This window comes from Nicotiana sylvestris, chromosome 12 (assembly GCF_000393655.2).
Source record: "Nicotiana sylvestris chromosome 12, ASM39365v2, whole genome shotgun sequence".
Taxonomy (NCBI): domain Eukaryota; kingdom Viridiplantae; phylum Streptophyta; class Magnoliopsida; order Solanales; family Solanaceae; genus Nicotiana; species Nicotiana sylvestris.
The window spans coordinates 124,144,987-124,171,690 of NC_091068.1; the positions used below are offsets into that span (position 1 = coordinate 124,144,987).

Here is a 26,704-nt window from a genome sequence, read left to right on the forward strand (position 1 = left end):
AATACAATGAACAAGAGAAGGAAGTACAATATGTGAACAACTTCCAAGGGCAAAAAAACAACAATCAAGGCTCAAATCAACAACAATGGCGACCACAAGGAAATCAAGGGAATTGGAATTCAGACAATCAAGGTAGTTGGAACAATCAAAACAACCAAGGGAATTGGAACAATCAAAGCAATCAAGGAAATTGGAATGGCCAAAATAACCAAGGAAATTGGAGTGGCAATAATCAAGGCTATTGGGGAGGTAACAATCAAGGAGGGTGGAACAACAACAACAACCGGGGGTCGGGTTTTCAAAGGCCCCCGATGTTTCAACAACCGAGCAACCCGCCTCCTTATCCTTCTCAAGGTCCAAGATCTTCCAACAATGAGAAGGGACTAATTGAGAACATGTTTACACAAATGATGGAGAAGAATGCCGACTCTGATGCTCAACTAGCCTCTCACAACACTTCTATTCGCAATTTGAAAGTTCAATTGGGCCAAATCTCGCAAGCTTTGAACACTCATCCCAAGGGGGCACTACCAAGTGATATGGTGGTGAACCCAAAGGGTGGGAGCAAAACGGGACATGTCATGGATATTACTACAAGGAGTGGAAAAGGTGGAATTGCAACCACCTCAAGCCAAAAGAAAATTGTGGATGAGGAACAATTGGTACAAGAAGATGAGATACCAAGAAATGAAGTGCAAGCAAATGATTAGGTGAGAATTGATATTGAAGATAATGTAGAGGAGACTCAAGAAGAAGTGAACCCGTCTAGGTAGCACATTGTTGACATACCGGAACCGGTAGTGCCAAAGGCTAAGGCACGCACCAATGCTAAGTCCTCCTCCTCCATACCCTCAAAGGCTTGCCAAGCAAAATAGCGAGAACCAATTCAAAAAGTTTATTGACATTATGAAGAGTTTGTCTATTAATGTACCATTGGTTGAGGCCTTGGATCAAATGTCGGATTATGCAAAGTTCATGAATGACTTGGTGACAAAGATGAGGCCGATGAATTGTAAGACTATAAATATGACACATCAAGTGAGTGCAATTGTGCACTCAATGGCTCATAAATTGGAAGATCTGAACGCTTTCACAATCCCTTGTACAATTGGAAGCGTCGACTTTGCCAAAACACTTTGTGATCTCGGGGGCGAGTATCAACTTGATGCCCTATTCGGTATTCAAAACTTTGGGAATTTGGCAACCAAGATCCACATCTATGAGGTTACAAATGGCGGATCATACTATGAAGAGACTATTGGGTATTATTGATGATGTTTTGGTTCGTGTTGATAAGTTCATCCTCCCGGCGGATTTTGTGATTCTTGATTGTGAAGTGGACTATGAGGGGCCTATTATTTTGGGGAGACCTTTCCTTTCTATGGGGAAGGCTCTTGTTAATGTGAGCTCACCTTCCAGGTGGGTGATGAAAAAGTGGTTTTCCATGTGTGCAAATCTATGAGGCAACCTAATAGCAATGAAGTTTGTTCGTTCATGGATTTGGTGACCGATGTGATTATTGATGATGCTAGTGCCACAATTAATATTAAGGATACTTTGGAGGCCATTTTGCTCAACCTTGATGATGAGGAGGAGAAGGATGGCTATGCGGAATATGTGAATGTTTTGCAAGGAATGGGGTCATAAACTTATGAACCCCGCAAGTTATCCTTGGATCTTGAAAATCAAAAAACTCCTCCAACAAAGCCCTCAATCGAGGAGCCTCCCACCTTGGAGTTAAAGCCATTGCCTCCACATCTCAGGTATGAATTCCTTGGCCCTTGTTCTACTTTACCGGTTATTCTTTCCTTTTGTTTGACTAACGTGCAGCTAGACTCAACATTGGTGGTGATACAAAAGAGGAAGAAAGCTATAGGTTGGACATTGATGGATATTCGGGGCATAAGCCCCACCTTTTGCATGCACAAGATTATTTTGGAGGAGGATGCCAAACCCTCCGTTGAACATCAAAGGATGCTAAATGAAGCAATGCAAGAGGTGGTCAAAAATATGATCATAAAGTGGTTGGATACCAGGGTTGTTTACCCCATTTCCGATAGTACATGGACTTCTCCGGTGCAATGTGTCCCAAAGAAAGGGGGCATGACTGTGGATACCAATGACAAGAACGAGTTGATCCCTACAAGAACGGTGACTAGGTGGAGAGTGTGTATGGACTACTGCAAGCTCAACAGAGTCACAAGTAAAGATCCTTTCCCCCTTCCCTTCCTTGATCAAATGCTTGATAGGTTGGCCGGTCGTGCTTTCTACTGTTTCCTCGATGGGTATTCCGACTACAATCAAATTCTTATTGCTCTGTTGGATCAAGAAAAGACTACTTTCACATGTCCCTATGGTACTTTTGCATTCTTGTGGATGACATTTGGGTTGTGCAATGCACTAACGACTTTTCAACGGTGTATGATGGCTATCTTCACCGACATAGTGGAGGATTTTCTTGAGGTCTTCATGGATGACTTTTCTGTGGTCGGGAATTCTTTCGATGATTGCTTGAAAAATTTGGATAAGGTCTTGACAAGATGTGAAGAAACGTACTTGGTATTGAATTGGGAGAAACATAACTTCATGGTCGAGGAAGGCATTGTCCTTGGCTATAAAATTTCAAAGAATGGTATTGAGGTCTGATAACTAGGGATTTTGCCGCATTTCATGCTCCTTCTTGCTTACGCTTTGATTATAAATTCATACTAAATAGTCCCAAAATGCTCATAAGTTGTGCTTCATTGCAGGGTTGATCAACAAAGTGACGAGATGTCAAAGATCGGCTCAAAAAGGAGTGAAACCTTCTCAAGTACCAAAGACAAGACAAACTCAGGACAAACAGGCCTAGTGCGGCCGCCGTACACTTTGTGCGGTCCACACTAGGGAGATTCAGAGACCTGGATTTGAAGGAACCAAAGCAGTGCGGCCGTATTAGATATTGTGCGGCCCGCACTGAAGACACTGCGGTCACACCACCATTTCATGCGGTCCACAGAAGCAATGTTTAGAGAGATGTCAAGTGCCAGGGTTCAAGCCTGTGCGGTCCGCAGTCCATTCTGTGCGGACCGCATTGAAAGCCTCCGCGGCCATGGTCCATTCTGCGCGGTCCGCGGAGCCTGGGTTCAGAGAGTTGAAATTGTAGATTCAAGAGCCTAGTGCGGCCACACACCATTTTGTGCGGTCCGCACTGACCCCGTACGTGCATTTTTGTCCAGTTTTTCTAGCTTGGTATAAATAGAACCTTTTTCCATTTTTAGGGTATCAGATATTATCACACGTTAGCTGCGCTCGTGAGAAGACTTTTCTTAGCCATTTGGGCATTTTTACTTAGTTTTTATCATTGAATCTTTGTATTTACCTTAGCAATTAATTAATATGTCTTTATATTCATCTATTTCTCTGTTTTTCTCTTCAAGATAGCTAGACCCATTAGCTAGGGTTGTGGTTCAATTCTAGTATGGGTAATTGATGGGCGTTGTGATTTAAGGTTAGATTGACTATGAGTGTTTGTTATTTGGGTCAATTTCATGGTTTAATCTATGAATTAGTGGTTGCAAACACTAGTTTGTGCTAAGTTGACTTGGGTTCTTCTTGAGAAAGAGAGCCTAAGTCTCCGAAATGGACCCAACAAGGAATTGGGATGGACTCAAGAGAATTGATAGTCTCAATTAAAGGGTTAAACCTCGAGAGAGTAATACCCGACTTGAACCCCAGTTGCTTGAGAAAATTTGCCTACCCTATTGGTCTTAAGAAAGTCAATTGGGCAAAATCACTCTCTCTACCGAGAGGTGTGAGAGTGGGTAAAATTGTGCAACAGTTATAGCATATTCACCAATCATGTTAATCGTGGCTTAGGTTCAATTACCCGTCAATTGGCCACATAGGAGGATGCCACCACCCTAGTGCCTTTTTATCCATTAGATATAACTTGTAGCAATTCTCGCTTAGCATATTCTAGTTGCAATTATAATGAGTAGTTGATAATAGTAGATTATTAAAGAAAAACCCAAAAATGATTGGAAGTGATATTTGGAACAATTACACAATCCCAATCTAAATAGATACTCGACTCCATTCCTAGCTCCCTGTGAAAATCGATCCCGACCCACAAATCGGGTAAAAGCTATTACGACCCTCTCTTCCTACTTTTTAGCAGTGCGGAGTAGGCTGGTCACTTTTTGGCACCGTTGTCGGGGCGTTAACGGTTTTGGATATCTATTTAGTTAGTTTTGTGTATTGTTCTTCTTTCCTTCTTTGTTACTTACTTGTTTGTGTCACTACTCAGGTACCAACATGGCTTTAAACAACGCTAATGACCCTCTTGGAAACGTGATAGCGGGGGAGGAGGTAGATAATCTTGAGCAAGATGAGGTGCCTCTTGCACCTCAAGGACAACGTAAAGGCTGCAATGCCAATGAAAATCCAAATGACAATATTCCAGACCCTCCTCCGCCACCTCCAAGAGTGGCCCCCAGAGTACTTCCGAACCAGGGTTATGCAAGTGTTATTGTCCCACCTAGAATCCGGGCGGGCAACTTTTAGATAACCAATGTGATATTGACCTTACTTGAGCAGCATGGATACTTCACGGGCGCTGCGAATCAAAATGCCTACAAACATCTCAAGGGGTTCGTAGATACATGTTGGGGGAGCAAGTAGACGAATGTATCCGAGGATGCGCTGAGATTGAGACTTTTCCCATTCTTACTTCGGAGGAAGGCATTAGACTGGCTCGCGAGACTCCCCAACCATTCCATCACATCTTGGGATGAGTTGGCGTGTAAGTTTATTACCAAATTATTCTCTCCTAGTCATATGACGGCACTTCGAGATGAAATATTAGCCTTCAAGCAAGAGCCAACGGAACCTTTGCATGAGATTTGGGAGCAGTATAGAACGATGGTGAAGGAGTTCCCAAATAATGATATGACTGAGGCCATGATCCAACAAACCTTCTACCGGGCCATAAATACTACAAATCAATGCATTGTTAACCAATTGGCCGGGGGAAATTTTATGAAGCTTTCTTATGATGAGGCATGTGAAGTACTTGATGAAATGGCGGACACTTCTTCAGCATGGCAGAGTAGAGCAAATGTGCCTCAAGGTGACCCTACGGTTATCCATTTGCACAAGGAATTGTACGACCACGGGCAAGCGATAGCTGGGCTTACTATTACTATGAACCAATTGGCTAAGGCGCAGTTGCAACAAGTTCAGAATCCTCTCCAAGTGAATGCCATGGAGGGTGTTAGTATGCTTGTCAACAAGAGGAGGCAAAAAAGACAACAAAATCAAGGAAATTATGAGCAATTTGTTGATGAATATGATGGGTGTTAAAATGATGGTTATGATGACCAAAGTGAAGAGGTACAATATGTCAACAACTATCAAGGCAATAGAGGCAACTCTTCAAACCAACAATGGCGACCTCAAGGAAATTGGGGCAATCAACAACAAGGCGGTGGCAATTGCAACAACAACAACCAAAACAACAATTGGGGTAATAAAAACAACAACCAAGGCAATTGGAATGGAAATAACAACAATTGGTGCAGCAACAACAATCAAGGCGGGTGGAACAACAATGGAAACCAAGGCAATCAGGGGCAAGGCTTTCAAAGGCCCCCAATGTACCAACAATCGAAAAATCACCCCCTTTCCCTTCTCAAGGTCCTAGTTATTCTAGTAATGATATGGGTAGAATTGAAATGATGTTCAAGCAGATGATGAAGAGGAATGCGGATTCTGATGCATAGTTAGCTTCTCACAACACCTCTATCCGAAACTTGGAGGTGCAATAAGGCCAAATCTCTCAGTCATTGAATACTTGACCTAAGGGTGCTCTACCAAGTGATACGATGGTGAACCCAAAGGGTGGGAACAATCATGTTATGCGGTCACAACAAGAAGTGGGAGATGGAGTGATATGAATGCCTCTATGCAAAAGCAAGTCGTGGATGGTGATGTTGAGTTGCAAGATGACGAAGTCCCTTTGGTAGTTGAAGATGTTGTTGATGAAAATATGAACAATGAAGTGAGGATTGATATTCAAGAAGTCGAGGTGGAAACCCAAAATGATGTGAACCCGTCTAGGGAACACATAATTGACATGCCGGAACCGGTTGTGCCAAAATCCAAGGTTCCTTTGCCAAGGCCACCTCCACCTTATCCTCAAAGGCTCGCGAAGCAGAAGAATGATAATCATTTTAAAACGTTCATTGACATGATGAAGAGCTTATCTATTAATGTGCCTTTGGTGGAGGCACTTGAACAAATGTCGGGTTATGCAAAATTCATGAAAGACTTGGTTATAAAGAAGCGTTCTATGGATTGTGAAACTATAAAGATGACTCACCAAGTTAGTGCTATAGTGCATTCAATGGTCCCAAAGCTTGAAGATCCCGGTACTTTCACCATTCCTTGCACCATTGGGAGTGCGGATTTTGCCAAGGCTCTCTGTGACTTGAGAGCTAGTATCAATTTAATGCCCTACTCGGTTTTCAAAACTTTGGGTATCGGGCAACCTAGGCCAACCTCAATGAGACTTCAAATGGCGGATCAATCGATGAAGCGACCTTTGGGCATTATTGATGATGTGCTTGTCCTGGTGGACAAATGTATTTTGTCGACCGACTTTGTCATTTTGGATTGTGAAGTGGACTGTGAGGTTCCTATTATCTTGGGCAGACCTTTCCTTGCAACGGGGAAGGCATTGGTTGATGTTGAAGCGTGTGAACTCACTTTCCGAGTGGGAGATGAAAAGGTCGTTTTCCATGTTTGCAAGTCTAAGAATCATCCCAATAGCACCGAGGTGTGCTTATTTGTAGACCTTGTCATATATGTGATTATGGATGATACCAGTGCTATGATCAATGTGGAGGATCCTCTTGAGGCCGTGCTATTAAATCTTGATGTTAATGAGGATGCAAGTAGAGTGGAGTACGTGAATGCCTTACATGGGATGGGCTATTATTCTTGTGAGCCTAGAAAATTGTCTTTGGATCTTGAAAATCGCAAAACTCCACCAACAAAACCATCAATTGAGGAGCCACCGGTATTGGAGTTGAAACCACTTCCTCCACACCTCAGGTATGAATTCTTGGGCTCAAACTCTACTTTACCAGTTATTCTTTCTTCTTGCCATACTAACATGCAGGTTGAGGCCACTTTGGCGGTGCTTCAAAAGCGGATAAGGGCAATTGGATGGACTCTAGCTGACATTCGGGGAATAAGCCCCGCATTTTGTATGCACAAAATTATCTTGGAGGATGATGCAAAGCCTTCCTTGGAGCATCAAAGAAGATTGAACGAGGCTATGCAAGAAGTGGTAAAGAAAGAAGTGATCAAATGGTTGGATGCCGGGGTTGTGTACCCCATTTCTGATACCTCATGGACTTCTCCAGTGCAATGTGTACCGAAGAAGGGTGGTATGAATGTGGTGACCAATGACAACAATGAACTTATTCCTACTCGGACAGTCACAGGTTGGAGGGTTTGCATGGACTACCGAAAGCTAAACAAGGTGACCCAAAAGGACCATTTTCCATAGCCATTTCTTGACCAAATGCTTGATCATCTCGCAGGGCGTGCTTTTTATTGCTTTTTATGGGTACTCGGGGTATAATCAAATCTTAATTGCCCCGAAAGACCAAGAGAAGACCACCTTTACTTGTCCGTATAGAACCTTCGCTTTCTCTCAGATGTCGTTCGGATTGTGTAATAGTCCGGCGACATTCCAAAGGTGCATGATGGCTATTTTCACTGACATGGTGGAAGATATAATGGAGGTCTTCATGGATGATTTCAGTGTGGTTGGTGATTCCTTTGAAGAATGTTTGAGAAATTTGGATAGAGTATTGGCCCGATGTGAAGACACAAACCTCGTACTCAATTGGGAAAAATGTCATTTCATGGTTGAAGAGGGTATAGTGTTGGGTCACAAAATTTCAAAGCATGAAATTGAAGTTGACAAAGCCAAGATAGAGGTGATTTCAAGGCTTCCTCCCCCCATTTCTTTCAAAAGGGTGAGGAGTTTTATTGGGCACGCGGGTTTTTACCGGAGGTTTATAAAAGATTTTTCAAAAGTGGTAAACCCCTTGTGCAAGTTGCTAGAAAAGGATGCAAAGTTTGTGTTCGATGAGGGATGTATGCAAGCATTTGAGCTTCTCAAGCTTAAGTTGACCACTACCCCTATCATTACCGTACCAAATTGGAGCTTGCCCTTCGAGCTCATGTGTACCGCAAGTGACGTTGCGGTTGGGGCTGTTTTAGGTCAAAGGGTTAACAAGATGTTTCATCCGGTATACTACGCAAGCAAGACCATGAATGAGGCTCAAAGAAACTATACAGTCACCAAGAAAGAGTTGTTGGCTATAGTATTTGCAATGGAAAAGTTTCGGCCATATCTTATGGGGGCCAAGGTCATAGTGCACACCGATCATGCTGCTCTTAGGTACTTGATGACAAAGAAAGACTCCAAGGCAAGATTGATGCGATGGGTGTTACTACATCAAGAGTTTGATCTAGAAATTATGAACTGGAAAGGTAGTGAGAACCAAGTGGCGGACCACTTGTCCCGTTTGGAGGAGGAGGGGAGGCCTTGTGATGGCCTTGAGATCAATGATTCATTTCCTGACGAACAACTCCTTACGGTGTCAATGAATGATATACCATGGTTTGCCGATGTTGCCAATTACCTTGTGACTGGAGTAATCCCATGTGATCTCTCTTCTAACCAAAGGAAGAAGCTCAAGCGGGATAGTTTGGATTTCTATTGGGATGATCCATACTTGTTCAAGATTTGCACGGATGGTGTGATTCGTAGATGTGTCCCGGAGGAAGAATGGCCACCATAAGGTGAAAAATGGCATGATGGCCACCATAGGGTGAAGAATGGCAAGCCTCTAGGATACTCAATTGTTCTTCCTCCGGGACACATCTACGAATCACACCATCCGTGCAAATCTTGAACAAGTATGGCTCATCCCAATAGAAATCCAAACTATCCCGCTTGAGCTTCTTCATTTGGTTAGAAGAGAGCTCATACGGGATTACTCCAGTCATAAGGTAATTTGCAACATCGGCAAACCATGGCATATGATTCATTGACATCGCAAGGAGTTGTTCACCGGGAAATGAATCATTGATCTCAAGGCCATCACAAGGCCTCCCCTCCTCCTCCAAACGGGACAAGTGGTCCGCTACTTGGTTCTCACTACTTTTCCAGTCCATAATTTCTAGATCAAACTCTTGAATTAGTAACACCCATCGCATCAATCTTGCCTTGAGTCTTTCTTTGTAATCAAGTACCTAAGAGCGGCATGATCGGTGTGCACTATGACCTTGGCCCCCATAATATACGACCGAAACTTTTCCATTGCAAATACTATAGCCAACAACTCTTTCTCGGTGACTGTATAGTTCCTTTGAGCCTCATTCATGGTCTTGCTTGCGTAGTACACCGGTTGAAACATCTTGTTAATCCTTTGACCTAAAACAACCCCAACCGCAATGTCACTTGCGTCACTGTGATGACCTAAAGGGTCATCACATGTTTTCTTATCAATTCTATGCTTCCGAGGCCTTGAAAACCTCATTTAGAGTCGCCTCAATTTGCGTGCACAGTCCGGGAGCGTAGCCGGAAAGCTTAAATATGAAATTTTGTGAAAAATGCTAAGTTTTGATGTTAAAATGAATAAGTTTGACTTTGGTCAACATTTTGGGCAAACGGACCCATACCCATGATTTGACGGTCCCTGAGGGTCCGTAGGTAAATATGGGACGTGGGCATATGTCCAGAATTGAATTCCAAGGTCCCAAGCCCGAGAAATGAATTTTTAAGTAAATATTGTTTTCTGAAATTGTTTAAAGAAATTTGAAATGGAATTTGATTAGAACATGATGGTATCGGGCCTGTATTTTGGTTCTGATGCTCGGTACAAGTCTTATATATGATTTAAGATATTTTTGTAAGATTTGGTGAAAACGGATGTCATTTGACGTGATTCGGACTTAAATTGCTAAAGTTGATGTTTTATGAAGTTTGAGAAAAATTCTTGATTTTGAGGTTTGATTCGTTGTTAGTGAGGTTATTTTGGCGATTTGATCGCAAGGATAAGTTCGTATGATGTTGTTGAGTTAGTACGTATGTTTGGTTAGGAGCCCTGAGGGCTCGGGTGTGTTTCGGATGTGTTTCAGAAGGTTTCAGACTTAAGAAAAATTGCAGGTTTTCAGCTGTTGGGTTTCTGGTATTTCCTTCTTCGCGTTCGCGGGAGCACCCACGCGAACGCGATGGGTTAATTGTTGCTGAAGGAATTTCCTTCTACGCGAACGCGTAGCTCAGGTTGCGAACACGAGGATTTGGGGGGATATCCCTTCACGAACGTGGTCCTAGCCACGCGAACGCGAAGGCCAAATGGGCCTGGGCAGGGGGTGGGGTAATTACCCTACGCGAACGCGACCCATTGGACACAAACGCGAGGGCTCGAGGGGATTCTTCTCTGCGAACGCGAGCCCATTTACGCGAACGCGAAGGCTTAACCAGCCTGACCCATCGCGAACACGAAAGGTCTGTCGCGATCGCGAAGGGCATTTTCGCCCAGTGATTTTTAAAAGTCAAAAACAGAAAACTTTCGGGATTTTATAAAAATTTCACAAACCTCTTCTTCTCCAAAGCTCTTAGGCGATTTTTGAAGCATTTCTTCACCATAATCTCTTGGGTAAGTAATCTTTAACTTGTTTCCTTCCATTTTCATCAACATCTATTGAATTTCTAGGCCTAAGACATGTAATTAAGGGTAGAAATTAGGAAATTGGGTAGAGTTAGGGCTTTTTAATTAATTGTGATTTAGACCTCGTTTTGGGGTCGAATTTTGGAAATAATTATATATTCGGACTCGTGGATGAATGGGTAATCGGGTTTTGGTACGAACCTCGTGTTTTGACCAAGCGGGCCCGGGGTCGATTTTTTAATTTTTGGGAAGAATGATTGGAAAGCTATAATTATGTATTGGAATTGGATTGTTTAGCATTTATTGATGTTATTAAGTCGATTATGTATAGATACGATTGTCTTGGAGCAAAATTCGAAAGGAAAGGCGGTGTTTGAGGCTTGAGTTGGTCGTGGAAGCTCGAGGTATGTGTTTGGTCTAACCTTAGCTTGAGGGATTAGGAGTTGTGTCCTATTTGCTATTTGCTTCTTGTCGAGTACGACATATAGGCATGGTGACGAGTATCTATACGTTGGTATCAAGCATGACTGTGGGTCTTATATTGTGATTTTCATGATTTCGTTGTATTATTCATGCCTTGGTGAAGATTTCTAATTGTTGTATAAAGTTTGTGGAAACAATTATGACCTATAAAGATTGAGGAGCGTTGGCTCAAGTTGTATAGCGAAATTGTGAAAGTATAAGTGACAATTGAACTTTTAGAGCATTGGCTCGAGTTGTGAAATGAATTGTGAAAGTATAAGTGATAATCGAACCTCTAGAGCATTTGCTCGAGTTGTGAAGTGAATTGTGAAGTAAAATTGAGAAAGAGAAGAGATCATTATGTTGTCACCCTTGCTGGGCTATTGTTGATTTATTTGTTGTTCCCTTGCTAGGATTTAATTGGTGACTTGTTGTTCCCTTGTCGGGATTCTTATTGCAAATTTCCTTTATTTCCTTACCTTATTGTTTGTGATTATTGTTTGGGTGAGGAAGAGAGTTAAAGCACGAAGGGTGATGCTGTGCATTGTTTGTTATTGTGAGGAAAGAGAGTAAAGCACAAAGGGTGATGTTGTGCCGTACGATGTACCATTCCGTGCCAATTTTATTGATTATATGGTAAGGAAAGAGAGTAAAAGCACGAAGGGCGATGCCGTGCACATTCTTATTATATGACTTCTTTGGTGAGAACGAGAGTAAAAGCACGAAGGGTGATGTTGTGCATTTGTTGATTTCTGATTCTTTATTGATATCCGAGTTATGTTGTTTTCTTTCATTACTTGTTGTTATTTGATTTACTTCGAGGTTATAGATTCCCTTACCCTATTTGCCTTGTGATTGTTGTTTGTGTGAGGAAGAGAGTAAAGCACGAAGGGTGATGCCGTGTATTATTTTGGTGAGATAGAGTAAAAGCACGAAGGGTGATATCGTGCACTTATTTTTTTGATTTCCTAATCTTTATTGATAACTGTGTTACGGTTTCTCTACTCTAAATTGCTGATTTCCTGTTGATAATTATTGTACCCCGCAACATGATTTCCCCTTCTTATTTCCAATTGAACTATGGAGATCCTCATATTTATTTGTTGCTCTTCTGTTACTTGTCGATGTTTCCCCGCAACATGTTTTCCCCCTCCCATATTTGACTGTATATGACTATTTCTTTTTGTACTTCTTCTCTACTGTATTTAGTTAAATTGCACAGGTTTATGTGGTAGTCTGGTCCTAGCTTCGTCACTACTTCGCCGAGGTTAGGCTAGGCACTTACTAGTACATGAGGTCGGTTGTGCTGATACTACACTCTGCACTATGTGCAGATCTCGAAGTAGCTTTTGGATAGTAGTTGGAGAGCTTCCTTCAGTCCATTTAGAGACCCAAGGTATACCTGCAGGAGTCCGCATGCCCTGGCTACTCCCCCTATCTCTATTTCCTGTTTCCTTTTCTTTTGTTTAGAAACAGTGTATTGTATTTCTTCAGACCTTGTATGTAGTAACTCTTATACAGTCTGTGACACCGTGACACCTGGTTTTGGGTATTTGAGGTTCTAAAAGTTGTAATGGACTTAGCCTTAAGATATATAATTGTTGACTTCCGCTTATTTATTAAAATTCTGCTGTTATCATGTTATCGCCTTGTGTTTGTTAAAAAAAAGCAATATGAAAGTGTAGTAAGTAGTTAAGGTGTGGCTTGCCTAGCTCCCATTAGTAGGCATCATCACGACTCTCGAGGGTGGGAAATCCGGGTCGTGACAAGTTGGTATCAAAGCTCTAGGTTGCATGGGTCTCACAGTTCATAGACAAGCTTAGTAGAGTCTGAGGGATCGGTACGGAGACGTCTGTATTTATCCCCTAGAGGCTACATAGTTAGGAAAACTTCACATCTATTCTTTCTTGTCTTGCGATTTTGATCTCTCAGTGCTAAATTGAAACCTCTACTTTTGTCCTTTCGCGAATGGCGAGGTCACGTACCGCTTCTTTAGCCGAACTGCGACACGGACCGGTGATAGATCAGCTACGCACCGGAGGCTTTGTGGAGGTTGGATAGGTTTCACTAAGCTCTTCACTACTACTTTCAGCGGTGCATCTTTTGAGGATTCCCAATATTATTTAGACAACTGTCATGAGGTTCTCAGAAACATGGGGATAGTTGAGACCAATGGGTTGATTTTGCTACTTTTCGCTTGTCTGGATCAACCAAGACTTGGTAGAGAGATTATTGCTTGGCTAGACCAGCCGAATCGCCAGCTTCGACTTAGGAGCAGTTTACGCAGCTATTTCTGGAGAAGTTTCTCCCATCACTCAGAGAGTGATATTAGAGGGGGAGGTGGAGGTAGAGATGCTAGAGGTTGAGGTAAAGGTATTAGAGGTGGAGGTGCAGGTACTATTCTAGTTTGTGGCAGAGAAGATTCGATTTTATTTTGCGTCGTATCTGATCATGCCTAGTTATTCTTTGAGTGCCCCTGTTTATGTGTCTACGCCATTGGGTGATTCTATTGTGGTGGATCGCGTTCATTGTTCATGTATAGTGGTTATTAGAGGTCTTGAGACTCGTGTAGATTTGCTTCTTCTGGACATGGATGATTTCGGTGTTATATTGGGGATAGACTGGTTATCGCCTTACCATGCTATCTTGGACTGTCATGCCAATACTGTGACCTTAGCCTTACCGGGTTTACCTCATTTAGAGTGGAGAGGGACTCTTGGTCATTCTACTCGTAGTGTTATCTCTTATGTGAAGGCTCGACGCATGGTCGAGAAGGGGTGTTTGGCCTATTTGGCATATGTTCGTGATTCTAGTGCTGAGGTTTCTTCTATTGATTCTGTGTCATTGTTCGCGAGTTTCCCGAGGTATTCCCTTCAGACCTGCCGGGTATGCCACCCAACATGGATATTAATTTCTGCATTGATTTGGCTCCGGGCACTTAACCCATTTCTATTCCGCCATATCGTATGGCCCCGCCTGAGTTGAAAAAGTTGAAGGAGCAATTGCAAGACTTGCTTGAAAAGGCTTTTATTAGACCCAGTGCTTCACCTTGGGGTGCACTGGTGTTGTTTGTTAAAAAGAAGGACGGATCGATGAGAATGTGTATTGAGTACTGGTAGTTGAACAAGGTTACAATCAAGAATAAGTATCCATTGCCGAGGATTTATGATTTGTTTGATCAACTTCAGGGTGCCAAGCTGTTTTCGAAGATTGATTTGAGATCTGACTACCATCAGTTGAGGATTAGGGCATCCGATGTCCCTAAGACAGCTTTCTGCACTCGGTACGGGCATTATGATTTCCTGGTCATGTCATTTGGGTTGATCAATGCCCCAGCAGCTTTTATGGATTTGATGAACCGAGTGTTCAGGCCTTATTGGAGTCGTTCATGATAGTCTTTATTGATGATATTTTGATATATTCCCGCAGCCGGGAGGCGCACGAGCAGTATCTTGGAGTGGTTCTTCAGACCTTGAAGGATAGTCAGTTATATGCTAAGTTCTCGAAGTGTGAGTTCTGGTTGAGTTCAGTTGCATTCCTGGGTCATATTGTGTTAGCAGAGGGCATTCAGGTTGATCCGAAGAAGATTGAGGCAGTCAAGAACTGGCCTAGACCAACATCAGCTATAGAGATTTGGAGTTTCTTAGGACTGGCAGGCTACTACCGTCGGTTCGTAGAGGGATTCTCATCTATCGCAACCCCTATGACCAGGTTGACCTAGAAGGGTGCCCAGTTCAGATGGTCAGACGAGTGTGAGGCAAGCGTTCAGAAGCTTAAGACAGCTTTGACTATGGCACCAGTGTTAGTTTTTCCATCAGGTTCAAGGCCTTATACCGTTTATTGTAATGCATCTCGCATTGGGCTTAGTGCAGTGTTGATGCAGGATGGCAAGGTCATTGCCTATGCTTCGCGACAGTTGAAGATTCATGAGAAGAACTATCTGGTGCATGATTTAGAGTTGGCAACCATTGTTCACGCACTGAAGATTTGGAGGCATTATCTGTATAGCGTGGCATGTGAGGTGTTCACTGATCACAAGAGTCTTCAGTATTTGTTCAAGCAAAAAGAGTTGAATTTGAGGCAGAGGAGGTTGTTAGAATTGTTGAAGTATTATGATATCACTATCTTATATCACCCGAGAAAGGCCAATGTGGTGGCCGATGCTTTGAGTAGAAAGTCAGTCAGTATGGGCAGTCTTGCTTATATTCCAGTCGGTGAGATGCTGCTTGCTTTGGATGTTCAGGCTTTGGCCAATCGATTTGTGATGTTGGATATTTCTGAGCCTAGTCAAGTATTAGCTTGCACGATCGCTCGTTCTTCGTTATTGGAGCATATCCGTGATCGGCAGTTTGATGATCCCCATTTGTGTGTCCTTAGAGACACGGTGCAACGTGGAGGTACCAAGCAGGTTACCTTAGATGCTGATGGAGTTTTGAGATTGCAGGGTCGAGTTTATGTGCCTAATGTGGTTGGGTTTGGGAGTTGATTTTAGAGGAGGCCAATAGTTCCCGGTACTCTATTCATCCGGGCGCCGCGAAGATGTATCAGGATTTGTGGCAGCATTATTGGTGGCGTAGAATGAAGAAGGATATTGTAGCATATGTAGCTCGGTGTTTGAATTGTCAGCAGGTTAAGTATGAGCATTAGAGTCCTTGTGGATTGTTTCAGAGGATTGAGCTTCCCTAGTGGAAGTGGGAGCGGATCACTATGGACTTCGTTACTGGACTTCCGCTGACTCAGAAGAAGTTCGACGCAGTTTGGGTCATTATTGATAGGCTGACCAAGACAACGCATTTCATTCCTGTGGCAGTCTCTTATTTATCCGAGAGGTTAGCTGAGATCTATATTCGGGAGATTGTTCGCCTTCATGGTGTGCCAGTATCTATCATTTCGGACCGAGGTACGCAGTTTACTTCGCGTTTCTGAAAAGCAGTTCAGCGAGAGTTGGGCACCCAGGTTGAGTTGGGTACATCATTTCATTCTCAGACGGACGGGCAGTCCGAGCGAACTATTCAGATATTGGAGGATATGCTCTGAGCTTGTGTTATTGAGTTTGGAGATTCGTGGGATCAGTTCTTGCCTATAGCAGAGTTTGCCTACAACAACAGCTACCAGTCGAGTATCCAGATGGCTCCTTATGAGGCTTTATATGGTAGGCGGTGTCGATCTCCGGTTGGATGGTTTGAGCTGGGAGAGGCTCGGTTGTTGGGTACGGATCTGGTTCAGGAGGTCTTGGACAAGGTCAGGATCATGCAGGATAGACTTGGTACAGCTTAGTCCAGGCAAAAGAGCTATGCAGATCGTAAGGTTCGAGATGTGGCTTTTATGGTTAGTGAACGGGTATTGCTCCGAGTCACGCCTATGAAGGGCGTGCTGAGATTTGGGAAGAAGGGCAAGCTTAGCCCTAGGTTCATTGGTCTGTTTGAGATTCTTGATCGAGTAGGAGAGGTGGCTTATAGACTTATATTGCTGCCGAGCTTATCAGCCGTGAATCCAGTGTTCCATATGTCCGTGCTTCAGAAGTATCACGGTGATCCATCCCATGTGTTAGATTTCAGCACTGTCCAGTTGGATAAGGACTTGTCCTATGAGGAGGAGCCGGTAGCTATTCTAGACCGGCAGGTTCATCAGTTGAGATCCAAGAGTTTCCCTTCTGTTCGTGTTCAGTGGAGAGGTCAGCCTCCTGAGGCATCCACCTGGGAGTCCGAGTTCGATATGTGGAGCCGTTATCCTCATCTATTCCCCGACTCAGGTACTTCTTTCTTCTGTCCGTTCGAGGACGAACGGTTGTTTAGAGGTGGAGAATGTGACGACCCAAAGGGTCATCACCTGTTTTCTTATCCATTCTGTGCTTTTGAGGCCTTGAAAACCTCATTTAGAGTCGCCTCGATTTGCGTGCGCAGTCAGGGCGCGTAGCTGGAAAGCTTAAATATGAAATTTTGTGAAAAATGCTAAGTTTTGATGTTAAAATGAATAAGTTTGATTTTGGTCAACATTTTGGGCAAACGGATCCGGGTCCGTAGGTAAATATGGGACGTGGGCATATGTCCGGAATCGAATTCCGAGGTCCCAAGCCCGAGAAATGAATTTTTAAGTAAATATTATTTTCTAAAATTGTTTAAAGAAATTTGAAATGGAATTTAATTAGAACATGATGGTATCGGGCCCGTATTTTTGTTTCGGCGCCTGGTACAAGTCTTATATATGATTTAAGACATTTCTGTAAAATTTGGTGAAAAACGGATGTCATTTGACGTGATTCGGACTTAAATTGCTAAAGTTGATGTTTTATAAAGTTTGAGAAAAATTCTTGATTTTGACGTTTGATTCGTTGTTATTGAGGTTATTTTGGTGATTTGATCGCACGGATAAGTTCGTATAATGTTGTTGAGTTAGTACGTATGTTTGGTTAGGATCCCCGAGGGCTCGGGTGTGTTTCAGATGTGTTTCGAAAGGTTTCGGACTTAAGAAAAATGGCAGGTTTTCAGCTGTTGGGTTTCTGGTAGTTCCTTCTTCGCGTTCGCAGGAGCACCCACGCGAACGTGATGGGTTAATTGTTGCGAGGCTTTGGGGGGATATCCCTTCGCGAATGCGGTCATGGCCACGCAAACGCGAAGGCCAAATGGGCCTGGGCAGGGGGTGGGGTAATTACCCTACGCGAGCGCGACCCATTAGACGTGAACGCGAGGGCTCGAAGGGATTCTTCTCCGCGAACGTGAGCCCGTTTACGCGAACGCAAGCCCGTTTACGTGAACGCAAAGGCTTAACCAGCCTGACCCATCGCGAACGCGAAAGGTCTGTCGCGATCGCGAAGGGAAATTTTGACCAGTGATTTTTAAAAGCCAAAAATAGAACACTTTCGGGATTTTATAAAAATTTCACAAACCTCTTCTTCTCCAAAGCTCTTAGGAGATTTTTGAAGCATTTCTTCACCATAATCTCTTGGGTAAGTAATCTTTAACTTGTTTCCTTCCATTTTCATCAACATCTGTTGAATTTCTAGGCCTAAGACATGTAATTAAGGGTAGAAATTAGGGAATTGGGTAGAGTTAGGGCTTTTTAATTAATTGTGATTTAGACCTCGTTTTGGGGTCGAATTTTGGAAATAATTATATATTCGGGCTCGTGGATGAATGGGTAATTGGGTTTTGGTCCGAACCTCGTGTTTTGACCAAGCAGGCTCGGTGTCGATTTTTAGATTTTTGGGAAGAATGATTGGAAAGCTATAATTAGGTATTGGAATTGGATTGTTTAGCATTTATTGATGTTATTAAGTCGATTATGTATAGATACGATTGTCTTGGAGCCAAATTCTAAAGGAAAGGCGGTGTTTGAGGCTTGAGTTGGTCGTGGAAGTTCGAGGTATGTGTTTGGTCTAACCTTAGCTTGAGGGATTAGGAGTTGTGTCCTATTTGCTATTTGCTTCTTGACGAGTACGATGTATAGACATGGTGACGAGTATCTATACGTTGGTGTCAAGCATGACCGCGGGTCTTATATTGTGATTTTCATGATTTCGTTGTATTATTCATGCCTTGGTGAAAATTTCTAATTGTTGTATAAAGTTTGTGGAAAGAATTGTGACCTATGAACAATGAGGAGCGTTGGCTCAAGTTGTATAGAGAAATTGTGAAAGTATAAGTGACAATTGAACTTTTAGAGCATTGGCTCGAGTTGTGAAATGAGTTGTGAAAGTATAAGTGATAATCTAACCTCTAGAGCATTGGCTCAATTTGTAAAGTGAATTGTGAAGTAAAATTGAGAAAGAGAAGAGACCATTATGTTGTCACCCTTGTCGGGCTATTGTTTATTTATTTGTTGTTCCCTTGCCGGGATTTAATTGTTTAATTGTTGTTCCCTTGCCGGGATTTAATTGGTGACTTGTTGTTCCCTTGCCGGGATTCTTATTGCAAATTTCCTTTATTTCCTTACCCTATTATTTGTGATTATTGTTTGGGTGAGGAAGAGAGTTAAAGCACGAAGGGTGATGTCGTGCCGCACGATGTACCATTCCGGCCGATTTTATTGATTATATGGTGAGGAAAGAGCGTAAAAGCACGAAGGGTGATGCCGTGCACATTCTTATTATATGATTGCTTTGGTGAGGACAAGAGTAAAAGCACGAAGGGTGATGCCGTGCATTTGTTGATTTTTAATTCTTTGTTGATATCCAAGTTATGTTGTTTTCTTTCATTACTTGTTGTTATTTGATTTACTTCGAGGTTATAGATTCCCTTACCCTATTTTCCTTGTGATTGTTGTTTGGGTGAGGAAGAGCGTAAAACACGAAGGGTGATGCCGTATATTGTTTCGGTGAGAGAGAGTAAAAGCACGAAGGGTGATGTCGTGCACTTGTTTTTTTGATTTCCTAATCTTTATTGATAACTGTGTTACGGATACTCTACACTAAATTGTTGATTTCCTGTTAATACTTGTTGTACCCCGCAACATGATTTCCCCTTCCTATTTCCAATTGAACTGTGGAGATCCTCATATTTATTTGTTGCTCTTATGTTACTACTCGATGTTTCCCCGCAGCATGTTTTCCCACTCCCATACTTGACTGTATATGACTGTTTCTTTTTGTACTTGTTCTCTACTGTATTTAGTTAAATTGCACAGGTTTATGTGGTAGTCTTATCCTAGCCTCGTCACTACTTCGCCGAGGTTAGGCTAGGCACTTACCAGCACATGAGGTCAATTGTGCTGATACTACACTCTGCACTATGTGCAGATCTCGAAGCAGCTTTTGGATAGTAGTTGGAGAGCTTCCTTCAGTCCATTTGGAGATCCAAGGTAGACATGCAGGCGTCCGCAGGCCCTGGCTTCTCCCCCTATCTCTATTTCCTGTTTCTTTTTCTTTTGTTCAGAAATAGTGTATTGTATTTCTTCATACCTTGTATGTAGTAACTCTTAGACAGTCTGTGACACCAGGTTTTGGGTATTTGAGGTTCTAAAAGTTGTAATGGACGTAGCCTTAAGATATATAATTGTTAACTTCCGCTTATTTGTTAAAATTCCGCTATTATCATGTTATCGCCTTGTGTTTGTTAAAATAAAGCAATATGAAAGTGTAGTAAGTAGTTAAGGTGTGGCTTGCCTAGCTCCCATTAGTAGGTGCCATCACGACTCTCGAGGGTGGGAAATCCGGGTTGTGACAGTCACACATGAGCTCGAAGGGCAAGCTCCAATTTGGTACGGTAATGATCGGGGTAGTGGTCAACTTAAGCTTGGGAAGCTCGAATGCTTGCATACATCCCTCATCGAACACAAACTTTGCATCCTTTTCTAGCAACTTGCACAAGGGGTTTACCACTTTTGAAAAATCTTTTATAAACCTCCGGTAAAAACCCGCGTGCCCAAGAAAACTCCTCACCCCTTTGACAGAAATGGGGGAGGAAGCCTTGAAATCACCTCTATCTTGGCTTTGTCAACTTCAATTCCATGCTTTGAAATTTTGTGACCTAACACTATACCCTCTTCAACCATGAAATGACATTTTTTCCAATTGAGTACGAGGTTTGTGTCTTCACATCGGGACAATAATCTATCCAAATTTTTCAAACATTCTTCAAAGGAATCACCAACCACACTAAAATCATCCATGAAGACCTCCAATATATCTTCCACCATGTCGGTGAAAATAGCCATCATGCATCTTTGGAATGTCGTTGGAGCATTACACAATCCGAATGACATCCGAGAGAAAGCGAAGGTTCCATACGGACAAGTAAAGGTGGTCTTCTCTTGGTCTTCCAGGGCAATTAAGATTTGATTATACCCCGAGTACCCATCCAAAAAGCAATAAAAAGCACGCCCCGCGAGATGATCAAGCATTTGGTCAAGGAATGACAATGGGAAATGGTCCTTTCGGGTCACCTTGTTTAGCTTCCGGTAGTCCATGCAAACCCTCCAACTTGTGACTGTCCGAGTAGGAATAAGTTCATTGTTGTCATTGGTCACCGTAGTCATACCGCCCTTTTTCAGTACACATTGCACCGGAGAAGTCCATGAGCTATCAGAAATGGGGTACACAACCCCGACATCTAACCATTTGATCACTTCTTTCTTCACCACTTCTTGCATAGCCTCGTTCAATCATCTTTGATGCTCCAAGGAAGGCTTTGCATCATCCTCCAAGATAATTTTGTGCATACAAAATGCAGGGTTTATTCCCCGAATGTTAGCTAGAGTCCATCCAATTACCCTTATCCTCTTTTGAAGCACTGCCAAAGTGGCCTCAACCTACATGTTAGTAAGGCAAGAAGAAAGAATAACTGGTAAAGTAGAGTTTAAGCCCAAGAATTCATACCTGAGGTGTGGAGGAAGTGGTTTCAACTCCAACACCGGTGGCTCCTCAATTGATGGTTTTGTTGGTGGAGTTTTGCGGTTTTCAAGATCCAAAAACAATTTTCTAGGCTCATAAGAATAAGAGCCCATCCCATGTAAGGCATTCACTCACTCCACTCTACTTGCATCCTCATTGACATCAAGATTTAATAGCACGGCCTCAATAGGATCCTCCATGTTGATCATAGCACTAGTATCATCCACAATCACAATTGTGACAAGGTCTACAAATGAGCACACCTCGGTGCTATTGGGTTGCTTCATAGACTTGCAAACATGGAAAACGACCTTTTCATCTCCCACTCAGAAAGTGAGCTCACCCGCTTCAACATCAACCAATGCCTTCCCCGTTGCAAGGAAAGGTCTGCCCAAGATAATAGGAACCTCATTGTCCACTTCACAATCCAAAATGACAAAGTCGGCTGGCAAAATGAATTTGTCCACCCGGACAAGCACATCATCAATAATGTCCAAAGGTCACTTCAACGATCGATCCACCATTTGAAGTTTCATTGAGGTTGGCCTAGGTTGCCCGATACCCAAAGTTTTGAAAACCGAGTAGGGCATTAAATTGATACTAGCTCCCAAGTCACATAGAGCCTTGGCAAAATCCGCACTCTCAATGGTGCAAGGAATGGGGAAAGCACCGGGATCTTCAAGCTTCAGGACCATTGAATGCACTATAGCACTAACTTGGTGAGTCATCTTTATAGTTTCACAATCCATAGAACGCTTCTTTGTAACCAAGTCTTTCATGAATTTTGCATAACCCGGCATTTGTTCAAGTGCCTCCACCAAAGGCACATTAATAGATAAGCTCTTCATCATGTCAATGAACTTTTTAAACTGATTATCATTCTTCTGCTTCGCGATCCTTTGAGGATAAGGTGGAGGTGGCCTTGGCAAAGGAACCTTGGCTTTTGGCACAACCGGCTCCGGCATGTCAATTATGCGTTCCCTAGACGAGTTCATATCATTTTGGGTTTCCACCTCGACTTCTTGAATATCAATCCTCACTTCATTGTTCAGATTTTCATCAACCACATCTTCAACTACCAAAGGGACTTCGTCATCTTGCAACTCAACATCATCATCCACGACTTGCTTTTGGTTAGAGGCATTCACATCACCGCCTCTCCCACTTCTTGTTGTGACTGCCATAACATGATTGTTCCCACCCTTTGGGTTCACTACCGTATCACTTGGTAGAGCATTTTTGGGTTTTTCTTTAATAATCTACTATTATCAACTACTAATTATAATTGCAACTAGATTATGCTAAGCGAGAATTGCTACAAGTTATATCTAATAGATGTTATATCTAATATATAAAAAGGCACTAGGATAGTGGCATCCTCCTAGGCGACCAATTTACTGGTAATTGAACCTAAGGCACGATTGACATGATTGAGGAATATGCTATAACCGTTGCACAATTTTACCCACTCTCACACCTCTCGGTAGAGAAAGTGATTTTACCCAATTGACTTTCTTAAGACCAATAGGGTAGGCAAATTTGCTCAAACAACCGGGGTTCAAGTCGGGTATTACTCTCTCGAGGTTTAACCCTTTAATTAGGACTATCAATTCTCTTGAGTCCATCCCAATTCTTTGCTGGGTCCATTTCGGAGACTTAGGCTCTCTTTCTCAAGAAGAACCCAAGTCAACTTAGCACAAACTAGTATTTGCAACCACTAATTCATAGATTAAACCATGAAATTGACCCAAATAACAAACACTCATAGTCAATCTAACCTTAAATCACAACATCCATCAATTACCCACACTAGGGTTGAGCCACAACCCTAGCTAATGGGTCTAGCTACTCATGCTTGAAGAGAAAAATAGAGAAATAGATGAAGACAAAGACATATTAATTAATTGCTAAGGTAAATACAAAGATTCAATGATAAAAACTAAGTAAAAATGCCCAAAATGGTTAAGAAAAGTCTTCTCACGAGCGCAGCTAACGTCTGATAATATCTGATACCCTGAAAATGTAAAAAGGTTCTATTTATACTAAGTTGGAAAAACTGGACAAAAATGCCCCCGCGGGGTCAGTGCGGACCGCACAAAATGGTGTACGGCCGCACTAGGCTTTTGACTCTGCAATTTAAACTCTCTGAACCCAGGCTCCGCAGACTGCGTAGAATGAACCGCGGACGCGGAGGCTTCCAATGCGGTCCGCGCAGAATGGACTGCAGACCGTACAGGCTTGAACCCTGGCACTTGATATCTCTCTGAATATTGCTTCTGCGGACCGCATGAAATGGTGGTGCGGCCGCGGTGTCTTAAGTGCAGGCCGCACAATATCTACTGCAGTCACACTACTTTGTTGCCTTCAAATCCAGGTCTCTAAATCTCCCTAGTGCGAATCGCACAAAGTGTACTGCGGCTGCACTAGGCCTATTTGTCCTGAGTTTGTCTTGTCTTTGGTAATTGTGCAGGTTTCACTCCTTTTTGTGCCGATCTTTGACATCTCGTCATTTTGTTGATCAACCCTACAATCAAGCACAACTTATGAGCCTTTTGGGACTATTTTGTATGAATTTATAATCAAAGCGTAAGCAAGAAGGAGCATGAAATGCGGCAAAATCCCTAGTTATCAAGGTTGACAAGGCCAAAATAGAGGTGATTTCTAAACTCACACCCCTTATATCTGTGAAGGGAGTGAGGAGCTTTTTGGGGCATCTGGGGTTCTATCGTCGATTCATCAAGGATTTTTCCAAAGTGGTGAACCCCTTGTGTAAGCTTTTGGAGAAGGAGGCCAAGTTCCATTTCAACGACGATTGCATGAAGGCATTCGAATTGCTTAAGTTCAAGTTGACTACTACTCCTATTATTACTGCACTGGATTGGAGCTTGTCTTTCGAGCTCATGTGTGACGCAAGTGATGTGGCAGTTGGAGCAGTTTTGGGGCAACGAATCAACAAAGTCTTCCATTTGGTCTACTATGCTAGTAATACCATGAATGATGCCCAAGTAAATTACACGGTGACCGAAAAAGAACTTCTTGCTATTGTCTTTGCTATGGAGAAGTCCTGCCCATACTTGATGGGTACAAAGGTGATTGTCCACGCCGATCATGCGGCGCTTCGGTACTTAATGAGCAAGGAGGATTCAAAGGTGAGGTTAATGTTGTGGTGCTTATATTGCTAGAGTTCAATCTAGAGATCCAAGACCGCAAAGGTAGTGAAAATCAAGTGGTGGACCACTTGTCTCGATTTGAGGAAGGGATGCCATATGATGGCCTTGAGACCAATGATTCCTTCCCCGACGAGAAACTTTTAGCCATTTCAATGACCGAGATGCCATGGTTCGCCGACTTAGCAAATTATCTTGTAAGTGGAATTGTACCGAATGAGTTTTCTTCAAACCAAAAGAAGAAGCTCAAACGAGATTGCCTTGACTATTATTGGGATGAAGTGTACCTCTTCCGGATTTGTACCGATAGTGTGATTTGAAGATGCGTACCGGAGGAGGAACAAGTGGGAGTTTGAGGTTTGCCACTCCTCACCATATGGTGGTCAAATGGTGGAGTGAGAACCGCGGCAGAAGTGTTGAGTTTTGGATTCTATTGGCCTACTCTCTACAAGAATGCTAGTGAGCTTGTCAAGCGTTGTGATGAATGTCAAAGGGCCGGTAGAATCTCAAAGAAAAATGAAATGCCTTTCACCAACATTTTAGAGATAGATATTTTCGATGTGTGGGGTATTGATTTCATGGGTCCGTTTTTTAGCTCTTGTAGGAACACCTACATTCTAGTTGCTATTGATTATGTGTCTAAAAGGGTTGAGGCCGTTTCTTTGCCCAACAATGAAGCAAGGAGTGTGGTGGCATTTTTGAAGAAGATTATCTTTACAAGATTTGGTACTTCAAGGGCTATCATAGGTGATGGGGGTTCGCATTTTTACAACAAGGCTTTTGATACCTTACTCACAAAGTATGGTGTCACTCACAAAGTCTCGACCCCTATCATCCTCAAGCAAGCGGACAAGTGGAAGTCTCCAACCGGAAGATCAAGAGTATTTTGTCAAAGACAGTGAATGCCAACCGGACGGATTGGTCAAGAAAAGTTGATGATGCTCTATGGGCTTATAGGACAACTTACAAAACACCGATTGGGATGTCTCCATACCGGTTGGTGTTTGGAAAGGCTTGTCACCTTCCGGTGGAACTTGAGCATAAGGCCATGTGGGCATTGAAGAAGCTAAACCTTGAGAGGGATGTCGCCGCGAACTTAAGGGTGACACAATTGAATGAGCTAGATGAGTTCCGGTACAATGCCTATACAAGCTCGTCTCTATACAAGGAGAAGATGAAGTACCTCCATGACAAGTACATTCGAAACAAGGAATTCAAAGAAGGTGATCTTGTGTTATTATTCAACTCTCGGTTGTGGATGTTTCTGGGAAAGTTGAAGTCTAAATGGAGTGGCCCATTTGAGGTTGTGAATCTAACCCCCTTTGGTGCATTGGACCTGAAAAATAAGAATGATGAAGTGTTTAGAGTCAATGTGCACCGGGTGAAACACTATCTCGGAAAAGTTGATTATGGCCACGTCGTGGCGATTCTCCATTTCAAGTGATTGGTAATCTGCATCATGCCGCAACATTAAATCAGGCGCTTCTTGGGAGACAACCCATGTGTCTTTTTCTTTATCTTTTTCTTCTTCTTTAGATAGGTTTTGTTTTGTGCTAACTAGTTTTGAAGTGTACGTAGGAATGACTGTGCTTTACAGGGACTGTGCCTAGGAAAATGGCTAAGTGTTGCAAATGGTGCGAACCTCACATTAACTGTGCGGACCACATAATTTTGTATGCCACAGTAGAGAGGAATCTGCGTCCGCACAATTCCTTGTGCAGCCGCACATCTGGAGACCCAAAAATGCACCATCTCTGAACTTTGTCTGACAAAAAACATAGCCATTATGCGGCCGCACTTTAAATTGTGTGGTACGCACAAATTTATGCAACCGCACTCACTTTTGTGCGGACCGCAGAGCTTCATCAAGGTCCAGCTAAAAAGTGCGGACCACACTCAAAATTGTGTGGCGGTACTCAGCTTAACTTTTTGATCGACTTGGTCAACCTATAAATAGAACCTCAGTGCACTATTCACAACTTTACACACTTTGAGTTCTCGAGACCTAAGCA

At 42.8% G+C, this 26,704-nt stretch overlaps 1 protein-coding gene across 1 annotated transcript; it reads left to right on the forward strand.

The window, feature by feature from the left end:
* Positions 1–825: 825 nt before the first annotated feature.
* Positions 826–26,136, forward strand: LOC138883665 (uncharacterized). Its single transcript, XM_070164365.1, has 8 exons — positions 826–1,224; positions 1,420–1,617; positions 1,831–2,632; positions 4,340–4,479; positions 24,216–24,606; positions 24,708–24,889; positions 25,145–25,491; positions 25,650–26,136. The coding sequence occupies exons 1-8, from the start codon at positions 826–828 to the stop codon at positions 26,134–26,136; spliced, it is 2,946 nt and encodes a 981-aa protein (XP_070020466.1).
* Positions 26,137–26,704: the final 568 nt, after the last annotated feature.